The sequence below is a fragment of the Syngnathus acus genome, chromosome 11 (genome assembly GCF_901709675.1).
Source record: "Syngnathus acus chromosome 11, fSynAcu1.2, whole genome shotgun sequence".
Classification (NCBI taxonomy): Eukaryota; Metazoa; Chordata; class Actinopteri; order Syngnathiformes; family Syngnathidae; genus Syngnathus; species Syngnathus acus.
Window position 1 is genome coordinate 744,022 of NC_051096.1, and position 20,979 is coordinate 765,000.

At 46.7% G+C, this 20,979-nt stretch overlaps 2 protein-coding genes across 12 annotated transcripts in view; both read right to left on the minus strand.

The window, feature by feature from the left end:
- Window positions 1-13,597, minus strand: part of ripor2 (RHO family interacting cell polarization regulator 2) — a 30,792-nt gene extending 17,195 nt beyond the window's left edge. For 2 of the 8 annotated variants that reach the window (XM_037263787.1, XM_037263788.1), the window contains exons 1-2: window positions 7,124-7,301; window positions 243-363 (exon numbers count right to left, since the gene is read on the minus strand). In XM_037263787.1, the coding sequence (XP_037119682.1) occupies window positions 243-363; window positions 7,124-7,286 (284 nt within the window). In that variant the 5' untranslated portion in view covers window positions 7,287-7,301. Of the gene's footprint in view, window positions 1-242; window positions 364-2,780; window positions 2,901-5,789; window positions 6,159-7,123; window positions 7,302-8,735; window positions 8,938-10,335; window positions 10,436-13,256 lie in introns of those variants that run through there. The other 6 variants (XM_037263793.1, XM_037263789.1, XM_037263792.1 and 3 more) reach the window with 6 other exon arrangements.
- A 159-nt stretch (window positions 13,598-13,756) lies between these two features.
- The window catches only part of si:dkeyp-120h9.1 (uncharacterized protein LOC566469 homolog), a 12,612-nt gene continuing 5,389 nt past the window's right edge, over window positions 13,757-20,979 (minus strand). For 3 of the 4 annotated variants that reach the window (XM_037263978.1, XM_037263980.1, XM_037263977.1), the window contains 10 exons: window positions 20,618-20,793; window positions 20,388-20,530; window positions 19,420-19,545; window positions 19,163-19,307; window positions 18,961-19,084; window positions 18,587-18,690; window positions 16,087-16,183; window positions 15,788-15,937; window positions 15,524-15,707; window positions 13,757-15,349 (listed from right to left, as the gene is read on the minus strand). In XM_037263978.1, the coding sequence (XP_037119873.1) occupies window positions 15,255-15,349; window positions 15,524-15,707; window positions 15,788-15,937; window positions 16,087-16,183; window positions 18,587-18,690; window positions 18,961-19,084; window positions 19,163-19,307; window positions 19,420-19,545; window positions 20,388-20,530; window positions 20,618-20,793 (1,344 nt within the window). In that variant the 3' untranslated portion in view covers window positions 13,757-15,254. Of the gene's footprint in view, window positions 15,350-15,523; window positions 15,708-15,787; window positions 15,938-16,016; window positions 16,184-18,586; window positions 18,691-18,960; window positions 19,085-19,162; window positions 19,308-19,419; window positions 19,546-20,387; window positions 20,531-20,617; window positions 20,794-20,979 lie in introns of those variants that run through there. The other variant, XM_037263979.1, reaches the window with a different exon arrangement.

Sequence of the window (20,979 nt, forward strand, 5' to 3'; positions counted from 1 at the left end):
AGGTATCCGGCATTTTTAAGCTCAAATAGCAGCAGATATAACAAGAAAGCGTGTGTGAGTCGTTGACCGGCACTGAAAAGTTGACCGCCAAGATGGCCGCCAAGCTAATGTGGGTAGCTTGATGACGTCAGCTGCAAAGCCTCTATAGGAGGTAACAGGACATATTTTTGGGATTCATCATCATTTCTACCTTGAGCTCCCGGTCGGCCGGGATGAACGAGCGTGGGCGATTTGAGCCTTACCGCGAGCGACGCTCCTGTAAGGTGCTGAAGCCGGCGAAGGACTGACTGCGGATGATCCCATTGGGCCCTCCCGGTGAGTGCATCCCGGCGGCCATGATCTCCGGCTTGCGCGGTGACACACCTGCCGACAGACGCATCGTCACAGTTGAGACACTCCAAGCAACGGCCCAAAGATTTTTTGCATGATGGTCTCCTCCTATAAATAATCGCTCCGGATTTAGCTGCAGCGCGACTATTTTAAGAAAGCGCAACCCAAAGCCGATGACACTTGAGCGAACATGCTGAAAATAGATAAGACTTGAACTCGCTTTGCAGTAAAGGACTGCAGAATCTTCAGGAACATCCGAGAGTGATCGGTTATTCAATCGTTGAACTAGTTTCCCAATTTGTCGTCAATTCCCTTGATGAAGCATTCAAGAAATCTTAGTCCAACAGTCTGCAATTTCTTTATTGTGTCGGATTGTAAAAGAAAAGTGAGAGCAAAGACCTTTTGCCTCCGTGCCCTTTATCGATTTAACTCATTCATTTATGTCCATTTCTCATTGAAATGAACTTTGTCCTTTTCCATTATCGAGTCAAGGAGCCATTTTTATACGCCATCATCAAATTTGGGTTGTTGGCTGCACTAAACAAAGCACTGAAGCTCAAGTGTGTGTGCGTGTGGGTCAGCGTTCTTTTTACATAAGCTGCCTCATCCCATTTTGTCTCTGGTTGCCATGGCGAGGCTAATTCATACAGGCAGAAAGATTTAGCAGCCTTGTTCAAGCGTGCGCATGCGCACACATACGCGCGTGCGCGCGTGCACCCACACACACATATATACACACACACGCACATATATACACACACACGCACGTGCACATGTATACACACGCACATATACACATTTTTACACACGCACATATACACGTATATACGCGCGCGCACGCACGCACGCACGCACGCACGCACGCACGCACGCACGCACGCACGCACGCACGCACGCACGCACACACGCACACACGCACACACACACACACACACACACACACACAGGATGACTTGAGGACACATCTTTCAGTTTGTTTCACGTTTGGCCCTTCACCATGTTCTGAAGGGAAGAAGGTAGAAGCCCAAAGGCGGCGATCGCTCTCCCAAATTGACAATCCGGGTCTCTTGCTTGGCCCCGGAGAAAGAAGCGATGGCTGCGTAAAACCTGCTCGCTCGTCCCCTACGGAGCCAGCAAGAAACCCTCGTCACACCTCCTTGGAGGCTGTCTCAGGATGCCTTTGTGCACCGGTGGCCCTGAAAGCTGACTGGCAGCCTCATTCAGCCGCGTGAAAGGCCGCCAGCCGACGGGAACGCCGAACGAGAGCGCGCCGCTATTATTGAGGTGAGGGGGCGACGTGGTCGGCATAGCCGGAACTCCATCTTAGTTTGGCGAGCATGGGAAACGCACCTTTCTAAACAACACACTCATAAATACAGTCTAGATCAGGGGTGCCCAAACTTTTTCAGCTCGCGAGCTACTTATGAAATGACCAAGTCACAAAGATCTACCCACGAAAAAAATTACGTATATGTCATCGTGAAAAAAAAGTCCTACTCCCATTCCCTATGAAAGTGATACTTCTTACTATGGCCAGATGCCCCACTCGTTTTTATACCCTTTCTTAAGTTTAAGAGAAAAAACAGGGTTCTGACAATTGGAGGGAACTCGCGAGCTAGCGTGTTTGTGTTGTGTTGTTAGCGCCGTTGTTTGTACACGCGTCAAGTGCGAAAAAAAACACACAACATTTTAATATCACGCGATCGACCAATAGTGGCTTGGCGATCGACCGGTCGATCGTGATCGATGTATTGGGCACCCCTGGTGGTCTAGATATTGGACCAAACTAATCATAATCACTGCAATCAATATCGTGTCGATACAGTATTAGCTACATGGAGATAATGAGCCCCCCCCGACACGTGTGTGTGTGCAATTATGTTTCAATTGTAGGTCACGTCACGAGCGTCAGCATTATGTGCTGGCCACGCGCTGCCGGCTGAGCAGATCCAGTCAGGCGTGGCCGGACCGCGACCGCTTATGACATTTTCCTGCCTGCCATCGTTTCTTTTAAAACGGCAAGACGGAGCTCGGGTCAAAGTATGGTGGACGGAATGAATGCAAAAATCAGGGCTGCATACATGTTGGCTACCCGCTGGTGGAAAGTCCGGTGGCTACGCTGGAATGCGGCCACTACGCAAGCAGGGATCAGCTCGGTTGTTCCGGCCTCTTTTTTAGCCAGAGAACACGAGCATTCCTTTCACTGATAGCGGCCAGTGCTTGTGCCACACGTAGCATGCCTGACATTTTGCTTCACTGTTAGCTCAATGCATTCCTCGCCAAAGTCATTGCATGTGCAAGGTTCAATTAAATTGGTTGAAAGTAACTCTGAATCATTTGCATCTGAAAAATACTTGGTCGGCAATACGTATAGTCTCTCCCAGCTGCCGCAAAAGGCAAGAAAATAGCAAAACAGACAGATTATCAGCTTAGGCCCCTAAAACGCTTACGGCAGTCGTGGTTGGCCAGCTGCTGCTCGCCAGAGGTGCGCCTCAAAGTATCATGCGACGCCAGGGGAGTGGTGGAGCATGTGCCATGTGCCATGTGGCACATGCCACTACCCCCCCCCCCCCCCATGCCGTCATACTATAACAGCGAGTTGGCGGGGGGTGAATAGCCTCCATGGTTTTGCTTGGAGATAACAGGAGGAAGGGTGAGGGAGGGTTCAAGCGCACCCCTTCCTGCCCAACACACCCTCAGGGGCCAAACAGAAGGGAAGGGGCGGCAGATAGCCCAGTATGGAAGGAATGGGGAAATAGAAAGTAGGCCAAAATCACGACAGACAGGAATGGCACTCAAGTGAGAGCAGACCTCCAAAGAGCCTGAAGAATCTGACCTCCACAAAGTTAGACTATATGCCCTTTTAGCCAGTGTTCCATCAAAGGTTTAAACGGTTCAAAAAACATTTTGGGAATAAAAAGAGAACACAAGCATCCCATTAAACATAAATTACGCAATTATCAGGGAAATGAAACAAAACACTGAAAAGTAGCCGGGGTCTGGGGGCCGCATGCCCCCCCCCCCCCCCCGATGGGGGCCACAGTGGGCCACGGGCTACAGGCCCCCATTGGGGGCTGCAGGGCTCACAGGCCCCCATTGGGGGCCGCAGGGGGCCAGGGGCAACGCCCCGGAAGGGGCAACGCCCCGGAAGGGGCTCAGGGGAAAAAGCTCCCTGGAAACTCCTGGATTTTGGCAGTATAGCAACCCCAAAACCATTAATTTCATCACTCAATTTCAACAGTTTTGTTAAAAAAATATTCCTGCTTGGTGGGGTACCAAGGTAAATATAATAGTCAAGCCTCGGTTTTCGACCACAATCCGTTCCAGGGGGCGGTTCGAAAAGCGAATCGGTCGAATTCCGAATCTATTTTTCCCATTACAATGCCATGCCCATCTGAAGCAGTTCCTGATCCCGTTCGACTTATCTATTTCCCTGGCACGATCCTCGTCTTTTTTCTCTAAAACTTTCGCCATGCTGGCTAAAACTTTTGCTAATTAGGCAAATGAGTAGGCAAATGATGTGACGAAAGTAGCCCCAAAATGCTGCCGAAAATAAGGCAGCTGTTGTCGCAATACTGCTGCCAGCCCTCCCATATAAAAACAATTTTCTCAATTTTCGAAAATGATACTCCCGACGGAAAAAAACACGGAAATCCGCGGATCCGCAGAAGATTCTCATCCCTGAATTATCCATCCATCCATTCTCTACTGCTGAGCCGGAGTCGGGTCCCGGGGGCGACCGGTTAGCATTTCACTGTTTTATCATTCAAGTTTACATTAGTCAAAAATGTTTGCATATGTTTTTAAGACGGTTTTATGATATATTGACCCCCCCCATTCACTTGAAAGTCATTTTGGAGACTGCAGCAAAATGTACTGTTCCGACGATTCAAAGCATTCATTGCACACTCACAATTTGGAGTAGTGTTATAGCGACTTTTCCAAGGAGCCAAACCTACCCTCAAAAAGCAACAACAACAACAAAAGAAAGGCGGCTGAGTTTCTTCCTAAGCACGCTGTGGGCATAATTCCTTTAATGAGACTTGGGTGAAAGGCTTGTGTGGAAATGAGCATGTGGGCTACATGCCAGGGGATGAAAAGACCGTTCCGGAAAAGGCAGAGCGAGCCAGCCACAGAAAGAGAGTCTGGGAACAGAGTCTGCTTTGCATCCCGACTCGGCCTCTTTCTAAAGCCACTTCAGCGCAGCCCAAACAAGCTGGCAGGAGAGCCAAAGCGCAGCCACTTAACCATATCAAAGCCGGCCGGTCGGCCAGCCTGCCTGCTGCTACATTCTCAGAAACATTTTGCCTGCAACATTTTGTGTTGTCCTCCTGTCGACCAGTCTGCCATGAGCGCGCAATTTACACAAAAGCCAACAGATGGGCAGCATAGCAGCTACTTTTCCAAAATTTGCCGCAAAAGGTGACTTTCGGGGCGCGCCGGCTTATCTCTACAGCAGACACATCCACTATGGGTGGTATCACAACACACTCCGACCTTTCACCTTTCCCCAGCAGAGTGGTGGGGGCACTTTACGGACACAATGGAATGGAATTAGCTTTTTTTTTTTCGTTCTCCAAACAAAACAGTGCCACGGGATCCCAAATGCAACGCCATCCAAAGTACGTGACTCAAGAGGAACACAAAACCACCTTAAAGTATGTCAGCCATTCAATACATAATAATGTCACAACTCCTGCCTCCAGTGGGGGAAGCGCACAAAACTAACAGTAAGAAAAGACCGTTGTCTTTGTTGTTGCTTTGAAATCATGACCAGAAAATAATTATTTTGATATTTGCTTGTGCACCTGCTAGCTAGCAAGCTTTGACATTTCGATGACGTAACTGATCAAAATGGATACTATGTTCAAGTTTCAGTGGCAATGAGGCCACTGAGCACTAACTAGTGGGCCTTCCCAATCCTTTGTGTTATTAAATCAATCAAACTATAGGGTGCACATATGACTTTGTCCAGAAAGTGCTTCCATCTGCACTTGCTTCCTTTTAACATTTGGAAAACAGGTGTTTAACGTTTTAGTGTGTTTGCTCACCGGAATGCCATGGGAATAGAACCTTAAAAATGACTAGTCCACGTTTGAAAATGTGACGATACCAGAAAGGCACGCCAAGTAAAGCCCATTATCGCAGTGTCGTATGGAGCCACACACCTCCTCCAACCTCCTCCACAACTAAACGTACACACACGCACACACCAGACCTCATGTCACTTGTCGTTTGACATTTGAAGACACCAAAGGGGGGAGACTCAAGATAAAAATAGAAAGCGGAATTCGTGTGTAACTCGTGTGTCCTCAAACGCACCATCATAGTGATACAAGTGAAAATGCTGCTTGCTTTCGCCCGCGCGTCTCTGAATGCCACCGTGGTCCACTGACCCACTGTGAAAAAACACAGCCATCGCGGTCCTTTGCAAGACCAAATAAATGTCTGCAACTCACCTCTGCCAATGTCTATGTCTGTTTGACGTGGCCTAAAGTCAAAAAGCGATATTTTTTAGGCTCGTCTACCTGCTCCCCTCACTGCATCCACCCGCTCATTCATTCATGGGTCACAAAAAGATACTTGGCCCCCAGGCTCGAATGCCGCCATCCGAATGATTTTAAAAAGTGCAAAATACGATAAAAATTGTGGTTAAAATGAGTAAATCTCAAGGGTACATCCGTTAACCGTGTCGTTCCGATGTTGAGTGTCCACTACTAGTGTGCCCACTCCCATGCATCGCAGGAGCGATCGCTCGCTCCTCCTGGGTAACTGCCAGCCAATAGGAGGGCGAGGGGGGCAGGGCTAGACAGAATTGGCTTCCGGGATTTGGACGGCAAACGAGATGGAACAAAGTAATTCAAGACGTCCACATTTTGGAACGTCATCACAGAAAATGTATATAAAATCTGCTGTACTTTCAAAATTCGAAACTCTCCGCACGCATCATAAAGTTTTGCGAAAATACATGATTAGGATTAAAAAGATAAAACCCAACCCGATTTTTATCCTGTACTCAACATATCTTAGTTGACATGAACTATAACAAAGGGAAAAAAACCTAGCACGTCCAAGAAGTCCTAAAAAAAGGTAACTTGCCATGTTTAAAAAAATATTTAAACAATGCCATTGATAGGGATTCATGTGAGGGAATTATTTAGAGGGAATGATTATTTTGAGGTACATTGCGTTACACATTTAAATTATTTTGGAAGACTGTTGAGTACTGCTGTTTTGGTTAGTAAACAGGTTAAGAATTCAATACATTTTGTGAACTGACTAAATGATTCCAAAACCATTCAAAAAGAAATAGCCTTATATATTCCTAATCAATGTCTTTTCCAGTACATCCCTCTTTGTGCGAGGGACGCCATGGTCACGGTAATTGGCCTGCGTAAGTGGACGCGCTGTTCCACCCGGTGCGTCCAAATCCAATTGTCTGCGTCCTTCCAAGAAGCAAAGGGAACAGAAAATGCTTTTGTCCTTTTTCATCCATCACTCGACATTAGAAACGCCGGGAAGAAAAGGGATCCCGTTACCACTTGGCAGCAACATTCTTATTTACGCAAGGACGAAGAAGATTTCGTTTTCAAACTGTCACCTTTGCGCTTTCATCCCCAGAAAAGAGAAGCCCCATAAAAAGCCTGCCGTAATTTGGGATTAGGACCTGTGGTAGTGCCACACATTAACCAGCAGATGGCCATATGATGAAAAAGTTTGAAATTGTTAAAATTAATATTGTGTACAAATCATGACATAGATTTTTTTGTAAGGTATTGCTGAAATCCAGAACTTTTTTTGGGTGAGCAATTAGTCAGAATCAGAAGGGCACGGGCTTGCTCAGCTGCTGTAAATTTGACCCTGTAATTACGTCTGTCATCGACATCGGGTCCCAACTGCTGGCTGTATTTCCCACCGTGCACGTACACGTAGATGTAAAAATACGTGTTTGGCATGTCTTCACCTACTCGTCCTTTTTTGTTGGATTTGTATGGGGGTTTTTTTGGGTGGTTTTTCTTTGGGGGGGGGTCTTCCTGGTGTAAAAGAAAGTCTGACGGACATCCGAGGAAAGAGCGGAGTCAGCTTCCTGCAAGTGGCCTCCAAACGTGACCCCGCTGAGGTTTGTAATGACAGCTTGTTGCTGTTGTTAAGTTCCTCCCAAGAGACCTGCGGGAAAGTGTCTGGCCTGCGGAATGGAATCGAGAGCCAACTAGTCTGTCTCATTTGGCAAATTCCGCTCGTGTTTGGCATTTTTAGAATCGTCCAGCTTCAGTGCCATCATTGGAGTGCAAGTTCTGCAAGACAAACACACAGATGGGGTGCGCTAAGTCCCTACTGGGGGTGCGCCGGGATCAAAGAGTGAGAAAGAGTCCACTAGCAAACTTCAGATTGAAGAAAAACAAGAAAGTTAGATGAAACATATGGACTGTATCTGATTAAAATTGAGGGCTTCACCCTTCAGAAGGGAATGCAAGGAGGCGACGAACGCAAATAGAACCATCTTCAAAGTGGAAGAGAAAAAAATAGGATAAAACAGGAAAAGGGGGTGCACCATCTTCCTCAAGCAGGATTTCCCAAATTTTGCTGGTGTATCAGGATAGTCATTGGGATTGAGTGGGGAGCACAAGGTGGGAAAAGATGCAACAGGAGAAAAACAAGATGTGATGACATAAGGAGAAGAGGTGCAAAGCCTGTTTAAAGCATGCAAAACCAACTGGGAGAGAATGCTCATGTGACATTTGCCAATGCCCCGCCCCGCACTACTTTGATAGCAACCTATTTAAGGAAATATGCGACCCTGAAACTGAGAGCAAGACATTTAAAAAAAAAAAAAAAATCAGCTTAAAAAAACAACAACAATGGCCCACATGAGCAAATTTCTGCTCGCATTTGTTTTAAAATAAGCAAAGTGTTACACAACTGTGTGTCTTTTTTTTGTGCTTCCTCTTATAAATAATTAGTCACCATGTCTAATGTTAGGCTTCCATCCCCAAAAGCGCCGCAACGGACGCCCACTCATGGGATCACAGGAACACCCACAGAGTGAAGGCGTGCCACTTGCTAACACTATTTTCTCCCACACAGTCAAACAAATGGCCAAACTCTCCACCAAATTGGGCACACACACTTAATTTCAACTCCTTGCGTACTAGTTTCTTCCACAAAGACAAATGCATGGCAAAAGCCTCTGACAGATTTGGGGTCCAACTTCAACTCAAACCCTTCTTACCAAAATACCCTACATTCTGAAGTTACACCACTTTTGCAAAACTGGTTCAAAAGCAACAAATGCTGTATGATTCACAAACGCATCAACGAATGACAACACGTTCACCAGCACGCATACAGCCGATCGCATCTCCGCCCAACATGCAGGTCACCCAGCGCATCCCCGACTGGCCTACCACCCTCGAGGAAAACATCCTCGGCCTCCTCGAGCATCATCGTCATATCGTCCGGGTCATAATCCATGGCGGCCATCACTCACTCTTCTTCTTCCTCTTCTGGCAGTGCGATGGTATCTCAAGGCCAGCAGAAAAGACAAAGCGAGCGTGTGCCGACTGCCATGCAGTGCGCGCAAGCCAGCCAGCAACCCTTCGCTAAGTTTCACCAACTGGGCGGATCGTTTCGTAACATCCTGTGCAAAGCTGAAGTGAGACTGGGCGTGTGTGTGTGTGCGTGTGTGTTGCTGAGAGCACTTGTATGAGTAAGTGTGTGTGAGTCAGTGAGTGGAGGGGCGACTGGTGATGAGCAGGAATAATTAGCTGCAGTGTTTGAAATCAGGCACAGATGCTGTCAAAGTGTGCAGGTGTCATTCCTTCGCGGTTGACATGGATTTTTTTTTTTAATCTTCTGCACTTCACTCGGCCTAAATGGAAAGGCCTCAGTGTGGCGGCTATTAATATCTCACGTGGTCGCCATGGCACCCATCTCGAAATAGTACACCAACAGACACTTGATTAGGTACACGTGCACATGCGCAAAAAAGGAAACGTGAAGAAAATGCTCATTTGTGGGATTGATAAATTTTTGTTTTCACAATATTTTTTTCAAAGTTCACTTTTATTTTGTAAATGTTTTGGTTGCGCTAAAATTATTTTGTTGGGGGTTAATAATTTGGACATTAAATCATTTATGTACAGGCTTTAGGTTTTTGCTCAACAAAATATATATACTTTTTAAACACAATATAATCATTTAGAAAAGAAAGCATTTTTATGTATTGTTTTGGGTTTTTGATGGGCTGGGAAGGGGGGAAGCATTAGATTTAGTTTTTCATCAAAATGATACATATAAAAAGGATAATTTTTGGGATAAATTAGTTTCTGATTTGGTATTGCCAATATTTGGAGGTTTGTTTTTGCTTTTTTAACCTTGAACTTGTTCTATCTTGCATCATTGTGTGGTTTCCTGAGTCATTTCCTATTTGTCAAAATGGAAATAGAAAGTAGGGCTGGTGTGGATTCATTAGCACTTTTCCTTAAGACTTCCTCTCAGGGGAAACCTGAGGACAAACTCATTTCCGCCTCCTCTAACATGCATGGATAAAAGTATTGCGACATCCAAGTTCCTTCAAATAAATCTCATTTTGAAATGCATCCATGAAACAACATTGGGAGGGATTGAGCAATGCAAGCAACTTTCCCACCCCAAAAAAGGAAATTGCAACAAAAGTGCCGAAACTCTAACTATGATGTTAAGCCAAACCCATTTACAATGCGACGTTAGACAAATTCTTGTTGCTCAAAGCAAAAGAGAAAGGGGGTGCAACTTCCAATGGCATCCCATTGCTAAGGTTGCCTGGTTACCGTAGCAACAATAACAGGGACAAGGGATGCTTAATCGCATTTGTCACGCCAATCCATTGCGCATTCTGTGCGTGCATCACCTAACACAAACTTCGGTCAGCACACAAATGATCAAGCCCAGATAAACTTCAACTGTTCTAGCAAAAAGTACATCTCAAGCAGCATTTGATTTCAAATCAAGGAAAGTAATACGTACTGTAGTAGTAGCCATATCGTTTTATCCATACATGGCTTAAAGTCATAACTCGACGCTCCATTTTGAAGAAGAATGCCGACAAGAGTTCCTCAAATGACAGATTTTGCATCAAGCACTCGTTTTCCCCAATTGCCTTTGTCTTTTATCTCGCCCGTCCCACAATTGTCTTTTTGTCTCCAAAGAGGGCACAGCGGGCATGAGACAATGGCGACTGGCACCATACATAAGGCTGACTAATTGATTGATTATTAAAGGTTTGTCTCTCAGCAAGAGAGTTTTGTTTTAAGGTGGAGAGGGGTTGCAGGACAAAAATGGTAACCAAATATTGGGTGGCAATATGGTTTGTTTTTGTTATTTTTTTGGGAGGGGGACAAATAACTTTTGTTTGTCTCTGTGTACCCTGCGATTGGCTGGCAACCGGTTCAGGGTGTCCCCTGCCTACTGCGCGATGACGGCTGGGATAGGCTCCAGCACACCCGCGACCCCCGTGGGGACTAAGCGGTTCAGAAAATGGATGGATGGATGGATGAAATGAATTCATGATTCAGCTCACTTCCTGTTTTGTGCTGTACACGAGTACTACTTGGTGTTGGCCAAGCTTCCTTCCGTGTCGGCCGAGGGGTAACAAAATAGGCCACTTCCCCTTTCTGCAGGTGATGGGATGCGTTTGGGTGGCGGGGGACAGGAAATTGTTTGTTTGCCGGCCCCACCCTGCTGCCGCGCATGATTACATCATTGCTAGCAACTCGTTTATCGGCTCTCATTCACAAAATGTTTGATGGAATTCTCTTTGGTTTGAGGCCTGATCCCTACGCTATAAACAATAAAGCGACGATAACGATTCATGTACGAACACATTTTACATTAAATGAAGTGCGATACGGCTCAGCTAAGACGTTTAGCCAGTTTTCCTTTCGCACGATTGTGACATTGCTTCCTGGCTCATCTGCGCCTGTCATTGCCGGAAGCCCCCGTGAGCTTTCGCCAGCATCTTTCTTTCTGTTCACGCCGGATGACACGCACAGACAAAGAGACTTCCAGACCACCGACGTGAACGCACAAAGGCAAAAACTGGCAACGGTGATGTGGGAATGAGTTAAAAGAGCCGAGTCAGCCATTTCCAGCTTGACAACCTCATGTTACCATGCTAGAATTAGTTGTCGACAATCACATTAGCATTTTCTTTTCACCCTCGGGGCGCTCTTAAAGACACAGTAGTGGTTTTTGCCGTTCTGCTGCAGAGAGATAAGAAAAGCAGCTAATGTGCTTAGCCGTTGGGCTGATGCACTTCCATTCATCTTGGGACGATAAACCAGCAGACATTACGGCCGTGATAAAATGCAGATGCTTTTTTAACCAATTAGCAAGTGATCTTGAGGATATTTGATTGCACTTTTGTTTGGTGATGACAGCCGCCTGCTCTGATGGACTTTTAAAGGGAAGCAATCTTTTACAACAGGGGCGGGCAATTCCGGTCCTCGAGGGCCGGTGTCCTGCATGTTTTATAGGTCTCCCTGCTGCAACACACCTGATTCAAATGATCAGGACTGTTAGCAGCTAGATCGTCTGAAGATCCAGAGCCACTTTCAAGTTGTCTGAAACACGCCTATCCCTACCGGGTGAAACGATCATGTACAAGCCAACAGAGTAAGCAGGCTTGTTGGATGTACTGATGAGCGAATGCTAAAAGTATTAGCTTTGGCAAAAACTTGTCAACTAAATTTTTGATGATAGAACTTTATTTATCCCACAGCGGGGAAATGTACTTGTCTTTGTACTCACAAATATATAGATAGATAGATAGATAGATAGATAGATAGATAGATAGATAGATAGATAGATAGATAGATAGATAAGATAGATAAGATAGATAAGATAGATAAATAGATAGATAAGATAAGATAAGATAAGATAGATAAGATAAGATAGATAAGATAAGATAGATAAGATCGATCGATCGATCGATCGATCGATAGATCGATCGATCGATCATTCTGGCTCACTGACAGGTCACGCATGACCTTTTTTCTCAATGAAATGCTACCGAAATGAAAATGATAAAAAGACTTGTTATACTACATTTTTAGAATGAGCTGCCATCAACCACATGCCCCCCCGAATTGTTTTGTTCCAACCAGCAGCCTGCACGGACATGGATGCGCGCACCCCCGCAAGCAGCCTTTTATTCTTGAAAGCTTCCAGCTGAGCCAGAAAATTAAGAGGCTAGGCAATGTGTGATTTTGCCGTTGCTGTGGAGTGAGAAGATGTCAGGTGCTAATAAAGGTTCTTCTCAACACACGAAGAGAGCAGATTTTATAGAAAGGCACACTGTCACCACCATAATAACACTACAAATAATACGACCATCGGAAAAGTCTCACTGGGTTGGACATGTGGGGGAGGTATAGAGGGCCTGTCAGATATCAAGTTTAGGAGGACCCCTTTTGGTCACTGCTAGGATAACCAGGATCAAATCGAATAAATAAATCAATTCTAAAACTAAAAGAAATAATACGAGTGTTACATCAACGAGTGATATGAACGGTAAAGATACATAATGACAAATACATTACAAAAATGTTTACTGCTTGTATGGTATAGTTGTATTCTTTTAAAATGACAAAATGCAATCAGACTAAAAGCAAAACTCAGATAAATTGTACTAACAAGTGAAAAGTTAGTAGCGAAAAACTTTAGCGTGACTCTTCAAGCTCTGAGTACGTGTGCGCGCATCACAGAACATGACAGGAGATGGAGCTTCTGTTTTTTGACCTCCTGTGTCAAACAGACAAAGAAATAATACATCAATTTTATTTTCCCTTTGCGTACCTTAAGACAGAAGATGGTGTGAAAGGTTGAACCGACGCCGTCTGAGTTTACTGACAGCAAAGCCCGTAGAGAGTAAAGAACGCCACACTTACGGTTGAACTCTCGACGGCGTGCGTGAGGCTTTCGGGGTCGCCTCCGGAACCAGTTGAGACGCCCTTGCAGCTCCATGCTTGCTTGACGACCACCCCCAAAAGCGTCAGCCGCCGCTACTTTCTGTATCCATGCCTTGTGGGGATCAGAGCATCGGTGGGGGAGGGGCAAGCAGGGTCCCCCTCACCTTGGGCGCCCAGCCGAGAGACATGGTACAGTGCTGCCTTCATATTTTATTCAGGACTGAGTTAGTGCAACTGAACTCCTGTGTGTGTAACTTGCCTGCTCGGGGAGAAGAACCAATCACAAGGAAGCTTGTGTGTAATATGATGCCCCCCCCCCCCACCATGCATCAGGATCCTTAAGGGGGGTTCAGTACATTACACATCTGGGACAATGTGGGGGATTTCACCCGCGGGTAAATAAAATCAAATGTACACAAGTGTCATACTAAAATGTACTAAAATCAGAGAGGCAAAAAAGGGCATGAGCACAGACGTCATCGCTGCAAAAAAGAACGCAACTTTATTCACATTTATAGCTATAAAAACAAACAGCACACACGGTCGGTTTGTTCTTAATAAATAAATAAAAATTGGCACACACACAACCCCGACTGTACAAACGCATGTTTGGTGTCAACAAGGAAATACATTAGATGTACAAGAAAATTAAAACTCTTGAATTGTAAATTCAGCTCTTGGAAGAGGAACAAAATATTATATATAGTGGATATATTTCTATACCAATCTTACTCACCCAGGATAATTATACACGCCAACAGCTACATGTGATATTTCATGATCTTATTTTGTGTGCTTCTGCAGGCTAGTGGCACTTGAACAACATTAAACTACATAATTAGGCTTGCAAAAGGGGTGGGGAAAACATCCAATTACATTTTTCGAAATTCCCAGTTGAATTTCCAATGCAAGTTCCTGCTGAATTTTGAGAATACTGAATTCCAATGCAGAACATTTACAGGTAATTTTGTTTTGAAGTTCCTTATTGAGAGCCAACTTTCAATTTGGTAAATTTAGTCCTATAAAATTCCGTCAGTTCCCATGGAAAGTGGTCAACCTTCGAAATTGAAGGAATTCTGCACACCTATCTAACTTTGACAATCCCAAAACGTACTGTGATAAATATTAAGACAAGCACAAACTTGGCAGTAAGGCACACGATATGATTCATGAAGCGCGTTAAAAGCCAATGCGTTCGAGCGCCCGTCCCCTTCCCATGGCACGCTGATAATGTGCAATGTCAACAAGCCCCCCCTCCCAAAAAAAAATCAGCAGCATCTTTTTTTTCTGAGAAATAAAGATTTGTTGAGTAAAACACCATATTACAGGGTGATACTATTTTAACAATATTTTAATTTTTTGCATGGATAAAAGTAATCACAAAAGAATGAAGTATGATTTTTTTAAAAAACAAATAAAGATGCAATGCTATGAGTCTATTTTTGTAATTTTGTACAATTTTAAAATGGAAAAAAATACTGCTGCCATGATTTGATTTTACGTCCGTATTTGTGCACCATTTTGGACCTTCATGTGAAGAAAGTAAGCAAGTTCCGAGACACCATTTGAGCAGTACAGGAGACTCATCCAAACCATGTGATCAAGTGACGCCAGTACAATCTAAAATGAAACTTGATGTAACAATTTTTGGCGATCAATAGGGGACGCTACAAACCAAACTTGTTCCCAGTGGTACATTCATTACGCCCGCGGCCTCAATGGCAGGAACGATAGGAGGTGTGAACCAGTCAAATAATCTTAACTCCCATGGAGGGGGGAAAAAAAGACCATAACGCAAAATGTGCAACTTGATGGCTTGCGGCCATTTTTCACAAAATGGCGGCGGGCCGTGTAGAGGCAACATGTGTCAAGTGTGCCGGTACTACTTTCTTTTTCATCCTCCTCTTCAGAGTAATATCACCCAAAAAATAAGGGATTGTCTTGAGCAGAGGTCCTTCGGTACGTTTTGTCGTTCTTTCACTCCATCTTGTCAGGGTCGATGTTGTCCAGGTCAATGTCAGGCGAGGCCACGCAGCAGTAGCACAATTTTTGGGTCCAAGACGACAGCATGTCTGAGAGGGAAAACAAGCACATTCAGCCACTGATGGACACTAACAAAGTACAAAACAAGTACAAGCATGCTTTGGTGCTTCTCACTGTGACTTTAAGCATGTATGAGCCAGCCGATGCAAAAAAGACAAATCGAGAGAAACTACGGCCATAGGCAAAATAAGTGCATCTCTCACAGAGGATTTTGTTGAGGAAGGCGGGCCTGGAGTTGCGCGGCAGGTGGAGACAGAGGAAGTAGACGGGCACGCCGGACAGCGCCACGCCGATGCCCACCAGTGAGTTGATGGTGTCGCTGTACAGCGGCACCACCACCAAGAAGATGCTGCACAGGCTGTACACGATGGGGAAGAACAAAGACAGCTGTGGGGGAAACAAAGGGTAAGAGTTGGCTATTTAAATCGGGGAGGGGGGGCATTGGAATGGGCAAAGGGAACGCCGACCTTGATGGGTCGATGCAAGTCAGGGGCCTTGAAGCGAAGGTAGATGAGGCTGACAATGGACAGTCCAATGAAGAGCCAGTAGTTGAAGCTGAAGTAGTTGATCAGGCGAAAGACGTCAGGCACCGACAAATACACCAGAGACATGGCTCCCTAGGGGAGAAAAAAAAAAGAAACCAACTCCACCAATTGCAAACATAAGAAATAGGCTCAAAATGATCCATTTGCTCACTTCAAAAGTTATCATGTGCATGCTGTTCTGAACTTGAGGTCTCACGCTTAGTTTTGAAGGTGACACTAACGTTAAAAAGCAGAGCGGGGATGGGGGTGAAGCGCTCGGCGTGGATCATGGACAGGACGTTGGGGAGGTGGCCTTCCCGGGAGCCCACAAAAAACAACCTGAGGGAAAAAAAAAATAATAATTATTCAATTGAGTAAATAATATACAGCGAGTGAAGAACACCATCCATTCATCCATCCATCCATCCATCCATCCATCTTCTTCCACTTATCCGGGGTCGGGTCGCGGGTGCAGCAGCTTTAGGAGGGACTCCCAAACTTCCCTCTCCCCAGCTCATCCCAGGGGATCCCAAGGCGTTCCCAGGCCAGCTGAGAGACAGTCTCTCCAGCGCGTCCTGGGTCGTCCCTGGGGTCTCCTACCGGTGGGACATGCCCGGAACACATCCCCAGGGAGGCGTCCAGGAGGCATCCTGATGAGATGCCCAAGCCACCTCATCTGGCTCCTCTGAACGTGGAGGAGCAGCGGCTCTACTCCGAGGCTCTCCCGGATGACCGAGCTTCTCACCTTATCTCTAAGGGAGAGCCCGGACACCCTGCGGAGGAAACTCATTTCGGCCGCTTGTATCCTGGATCTCGTTCTTTCGGTCACGACCCATAGCTCGTGACCATAGGTGAGGGTAGGAGCATAGATCGACCGGTAAATCGAGAGCTTTGTCTTTTGGCTCAGCTCTCTCTTTACCACGACGGACCGGTACAGAGTCCGCATTACTGCCGACGCTGCACCGATCCGCCTGTCGATCTCGCGCTCCATCCTGCCCTCACTCGTGAACAAGACCCCAAGATACTTGAACTCCTCCACTTGGGGCAGGATCTCATCCCCGATCCAGAGAGGGCATTCCACTCTTTTCCGACCGAGGACCATGGACTCTGATTTGGAGGTGCTGACCCTCATCCCGACCGCTTCACACTCGGCTGCGAACCGCTCCAGTGAAAGCTGGAGATCACGGCCTGAAGAAGCCAACAGCACCACGTCGTCTGCAAAAACAGAGACGCGATGCTAAGGTCCCCAAACCGGACCCCTTCAATGCCTCAGCTGCGCCTAGAAATTCTGTCCATAAAAATTATTAACAGAATCTGCGACAAAGGGCTGCCTTGGCGGAGTCCAACCCTCACTGGAAACGAATCCGACTTACTGCCGGAAATGCGGACCAAACTCTGGCATCGGTGATACAGGGACCGAACTGCTCTTATCAGTTGGCTCGGCACCCCGTACTCCCGAAGCACCCTCCACAGAACCTCCCGAGGGACACTGTCGAACGCCTTCTCCAAGTCCACAAAACACATGTGGACTGGTTGGGCGAACTCCCATGCCCCCTCGAGGATCCTGCCGAGGGTGTAGAGCTGGTCCACTGTTCCACGGCCAGGACGAAAGCCACACTGCTGCTCCTGAATCAGAGGATCGACCTCCCGACGGACCCTCCTCTCCAGCACCCCTGAATAGACCTTACCAGGGAAGCTGAGGAGTGTGATTCCCCTGTCATTGGAACACACTCTCCGGTCCCCCTTCTTAAAGAGGGGAACCACCACCCCAGTCTGCCAATCCAGAGGCACCGTCCCCAATGTCCACGCAATGTTGTAGAGGCGTGTCAGCCATGACAGCCCCACAACATCCAGAGCCTTTAAGAACTCCGGGCGAATCTCATCCACCCCCGGGGCCTTGCCACCAATGTTCCCTCTAAGCTGCGCGCGTGCGCAATCGCGCACTGCCCGCACGTTCTCAGCGCACAAGAAATCTATCCAGCGCATAAACATCCCCCGCCGTTGGACGTCCCATTAGCACCCCGCCCCCCCCGAAGCGATCTGATGTTGCTCACTGTAGTCCTAAATTTGCTCAGGGAGCCCAGATACATGAAAAATTAGAGGGAACATTGCTTGCCACCGAGGAGTTTTTTAAGTACCTCAGTTACTTCGACCCCAGAGATTGGAGAGTCCGCTTCAGAGTCTCCAGGCCCTGCTTTCACAATGGAAGGCGTGTAGGTGGAATTGAGGAGGTCTTCGAAGTATTCTCCCCACCGACTCACGACGTCCCGAGTCGAGGTCGAGGTGAAGAACACCATGTTACACTTAATAATTTTCACAGAAAAATAAATCTAAGCACCAAAACAAAAACTGTATTGTTTGGACTGGATTTATGCATCTTAGCCACCCCCCCCTTTTTTTTTATTGTTTTTACAGAATAATGATATGAATGTTACTGCACTTGAGAAAGTTTATCTTTCGACTTTTGGAATTTGTGAGTTCAATTCAGTCAAAACGTTTGACTGTCTGAACTCTTGGCCACCTGGGGGCAGTATAAGACAACCACGGATGCTGTATATATGAGCCAATCACGACTGCTCGGTAAGGATAAAAGTCTCTTTCCACGGAAGAAGAACAACATGCCTGTAAGTATTGTTATATTGTCTGCCCACGTGCGCTGCTGCACCTCCTTTGCTCACAAAGAAAACAAAGTCAAATGAAATGTCCTAAACAAGTGTATCAATGAGCTCATCAAACTGTGACCTGGAGGCAGCGATGATGGAGGAGTTGAGCCCGCCGTAGCAGGAAATGGCCACAGACAGCGGGATCAGCCAGCGGGCCCAGCCCAGAACCTCGTCTGCAAACGTCTGAGGAGAGAATGGTGGCGCCACTTGTATTTGCGGTCAAAAGGAAGGCAGCAGCTGGCCATGTGCAAACAATTACAGCGCACTAATCGCATGGCCGGGGCCGCGAAAGTAATTAAGTCGCCCGGCAGACTTTTCGATCGGAAGTTGAGCGGACCGGCTGCAATATTAGGTACACCTGCGCCGTCCGGCGACATCCAGACCGAGAACAAGATTCAAAAGCTGCGCTTTGATTGTGGAAAAAGTTGCGCGAGCGGCGTGGGAAGTACTGACCACGGCGACGGCGTCGCTGGCGAGCACCTGGTCGACATCCATGACCACGTAGTAGGCCACGTTGGTCAAGATGTAGATGACAGTGACGATGGGCATGGAAATGGCGATGCTCAAGGGGAGATTCCTGCCAGGAGAAAATCAAGCGCTAATGATTTGGGGACGAGCGGGCGACATGACATGGTTTACTCGCTTTTCTTTCTACCTCTCCGGGTCCTTGATCTCCTCTGTGATGAAGTTGAGCGTGTCCCAGCCGGAGTAGGAGTAGAGCGCCGAGTAGAGTGCCAGTGCCATGTCGCCGCCGTTCAGCTTGGAGCCTCGGAACGAGTCCGCAAAGTTTTGATTGAAACCTGTCGGCGAAGCAAGCGCAGGCGGATGACTGATGGAGGCAGATGGAGCGAAGGAAGGCGATACGTCGCCGCTCAATTGTAGACTTGAGCGAACGCACTCGACAACTCGTACCTTGGCTCAGCTTTACAAAGCCGGCGATGATGATGACGATGAGCGCCAGCACTTTGGCCACAGTGGAGATGACCTGAAGAACGGCTCCCCACTTCACCTTCAAACAGTTCACGCACGTCAGCAGGCCTGAGGAAGAGGGTGGGCGGAAGGCATCAGGGCAAAGGAGGTCACTGGGGCAAAAGTGAAGAAACTTTCACAGTGCGTTTGTCAGGCACATAGCAGCTACCTGCCTGCTTGAATCAAACTAGACATACAAGTCACGTTGGCAGCAACGTGTGCCCGGTGAAAATGAGCCAACAAATTTGACTCCCGAGGTTAGCAAGTGCAAAAGCCTCCTCGGAGAGCGGTCAGATAAATGCGGCTGAGCTCGGGGAAGCTCTACCCATTGGAGTTAGCGACGGGGGTCGGCCGGCTTGATTTTGCAAGGTCCACGTACATTTAACGAGGCCTGACCCACCCGGTTGGAGGTGTTATCAGCTCTGAGCAAACAAGCGCTTCGGTCTTAACACACTCCAACCCAGACGAGATCAGATGAATGGGGGGAAATGTTACTTGGCACTTGACTGGACACTTGTAAAGCGCTGCAGTGCTTCACTAAACTATGAACAAGGAATACAACTCGTCACTAAGGCTGAACCATTTTGAAATACAATCTAATTGTGATTTTTTTCCTTAAGCATTTTAACCTTCATAGGTAAAAAAAAAAAAAAATCTGAATTTTCAATCAAATATTTATTTACAAAAAAAAAGTGAATATTTAGCAAAATTTTGTCATGGGGATTTCGTCAAAACATGAAGATTTTTTGGGGTTCCAAATTTTATAAAGCAGAGAATCATTTTTTTCACTACTGAAGTGTTTTAAGAGAAATTTTCATGACGTCTCACCTGAGTTTTAAAAGACTGACAAATGAGAGGACGGAGGTTTGAAAACATTTTCCACTGAAGTTTGACTCTGCTGCAAAACTCACAAATAATGGCGGCGGCGATGAGGCGCACGGCGTAATAGGGGGCGGAGCATGTGGTAAAAAAGGGTTGCACCAGGTAACTGGAGAAGGTTAAGGCAATCACCGCCTGGCATGCCGGTTCCACAATCAACAGTGACGTCCACAGCCTGCCAAGGAAGAAGAAGAAAAACCAGACGGGACGCATGAGTGACGGGAGGCGTGTGTCGCCGAGGCCGTCGGACAAGTTAGCGTACCGGATGAATGCCAGGAAGCTCCCAAAGGCCTCCAAGATGTACGCATAGGAGGCTCCTGACTTCCGGATGGTGGTGCCCAGCTCGGCGTAACACAAGGCGCCGAAAACGGAGAAGACCCCTCCGACCGCCCAGATGACCAGCGACATGCCGAAGGAGCCGGTGTACAGGAGCACCCCCTGCGATGGTGGAAAAACCCGTTGGCTCAAGATAACAGGCATTCATTGGATTTTTTTGTATTAAAATTAAAACGTTGCAAATTGGTTGCAGTTGGTTTCTATTTTTTTTTGTGTGCTCTTGACCTGCATTTGCCTTTTGTTTGAACAGTGAAGTTAATGTGTAATTGTTGGACTCCAACTTGTCAT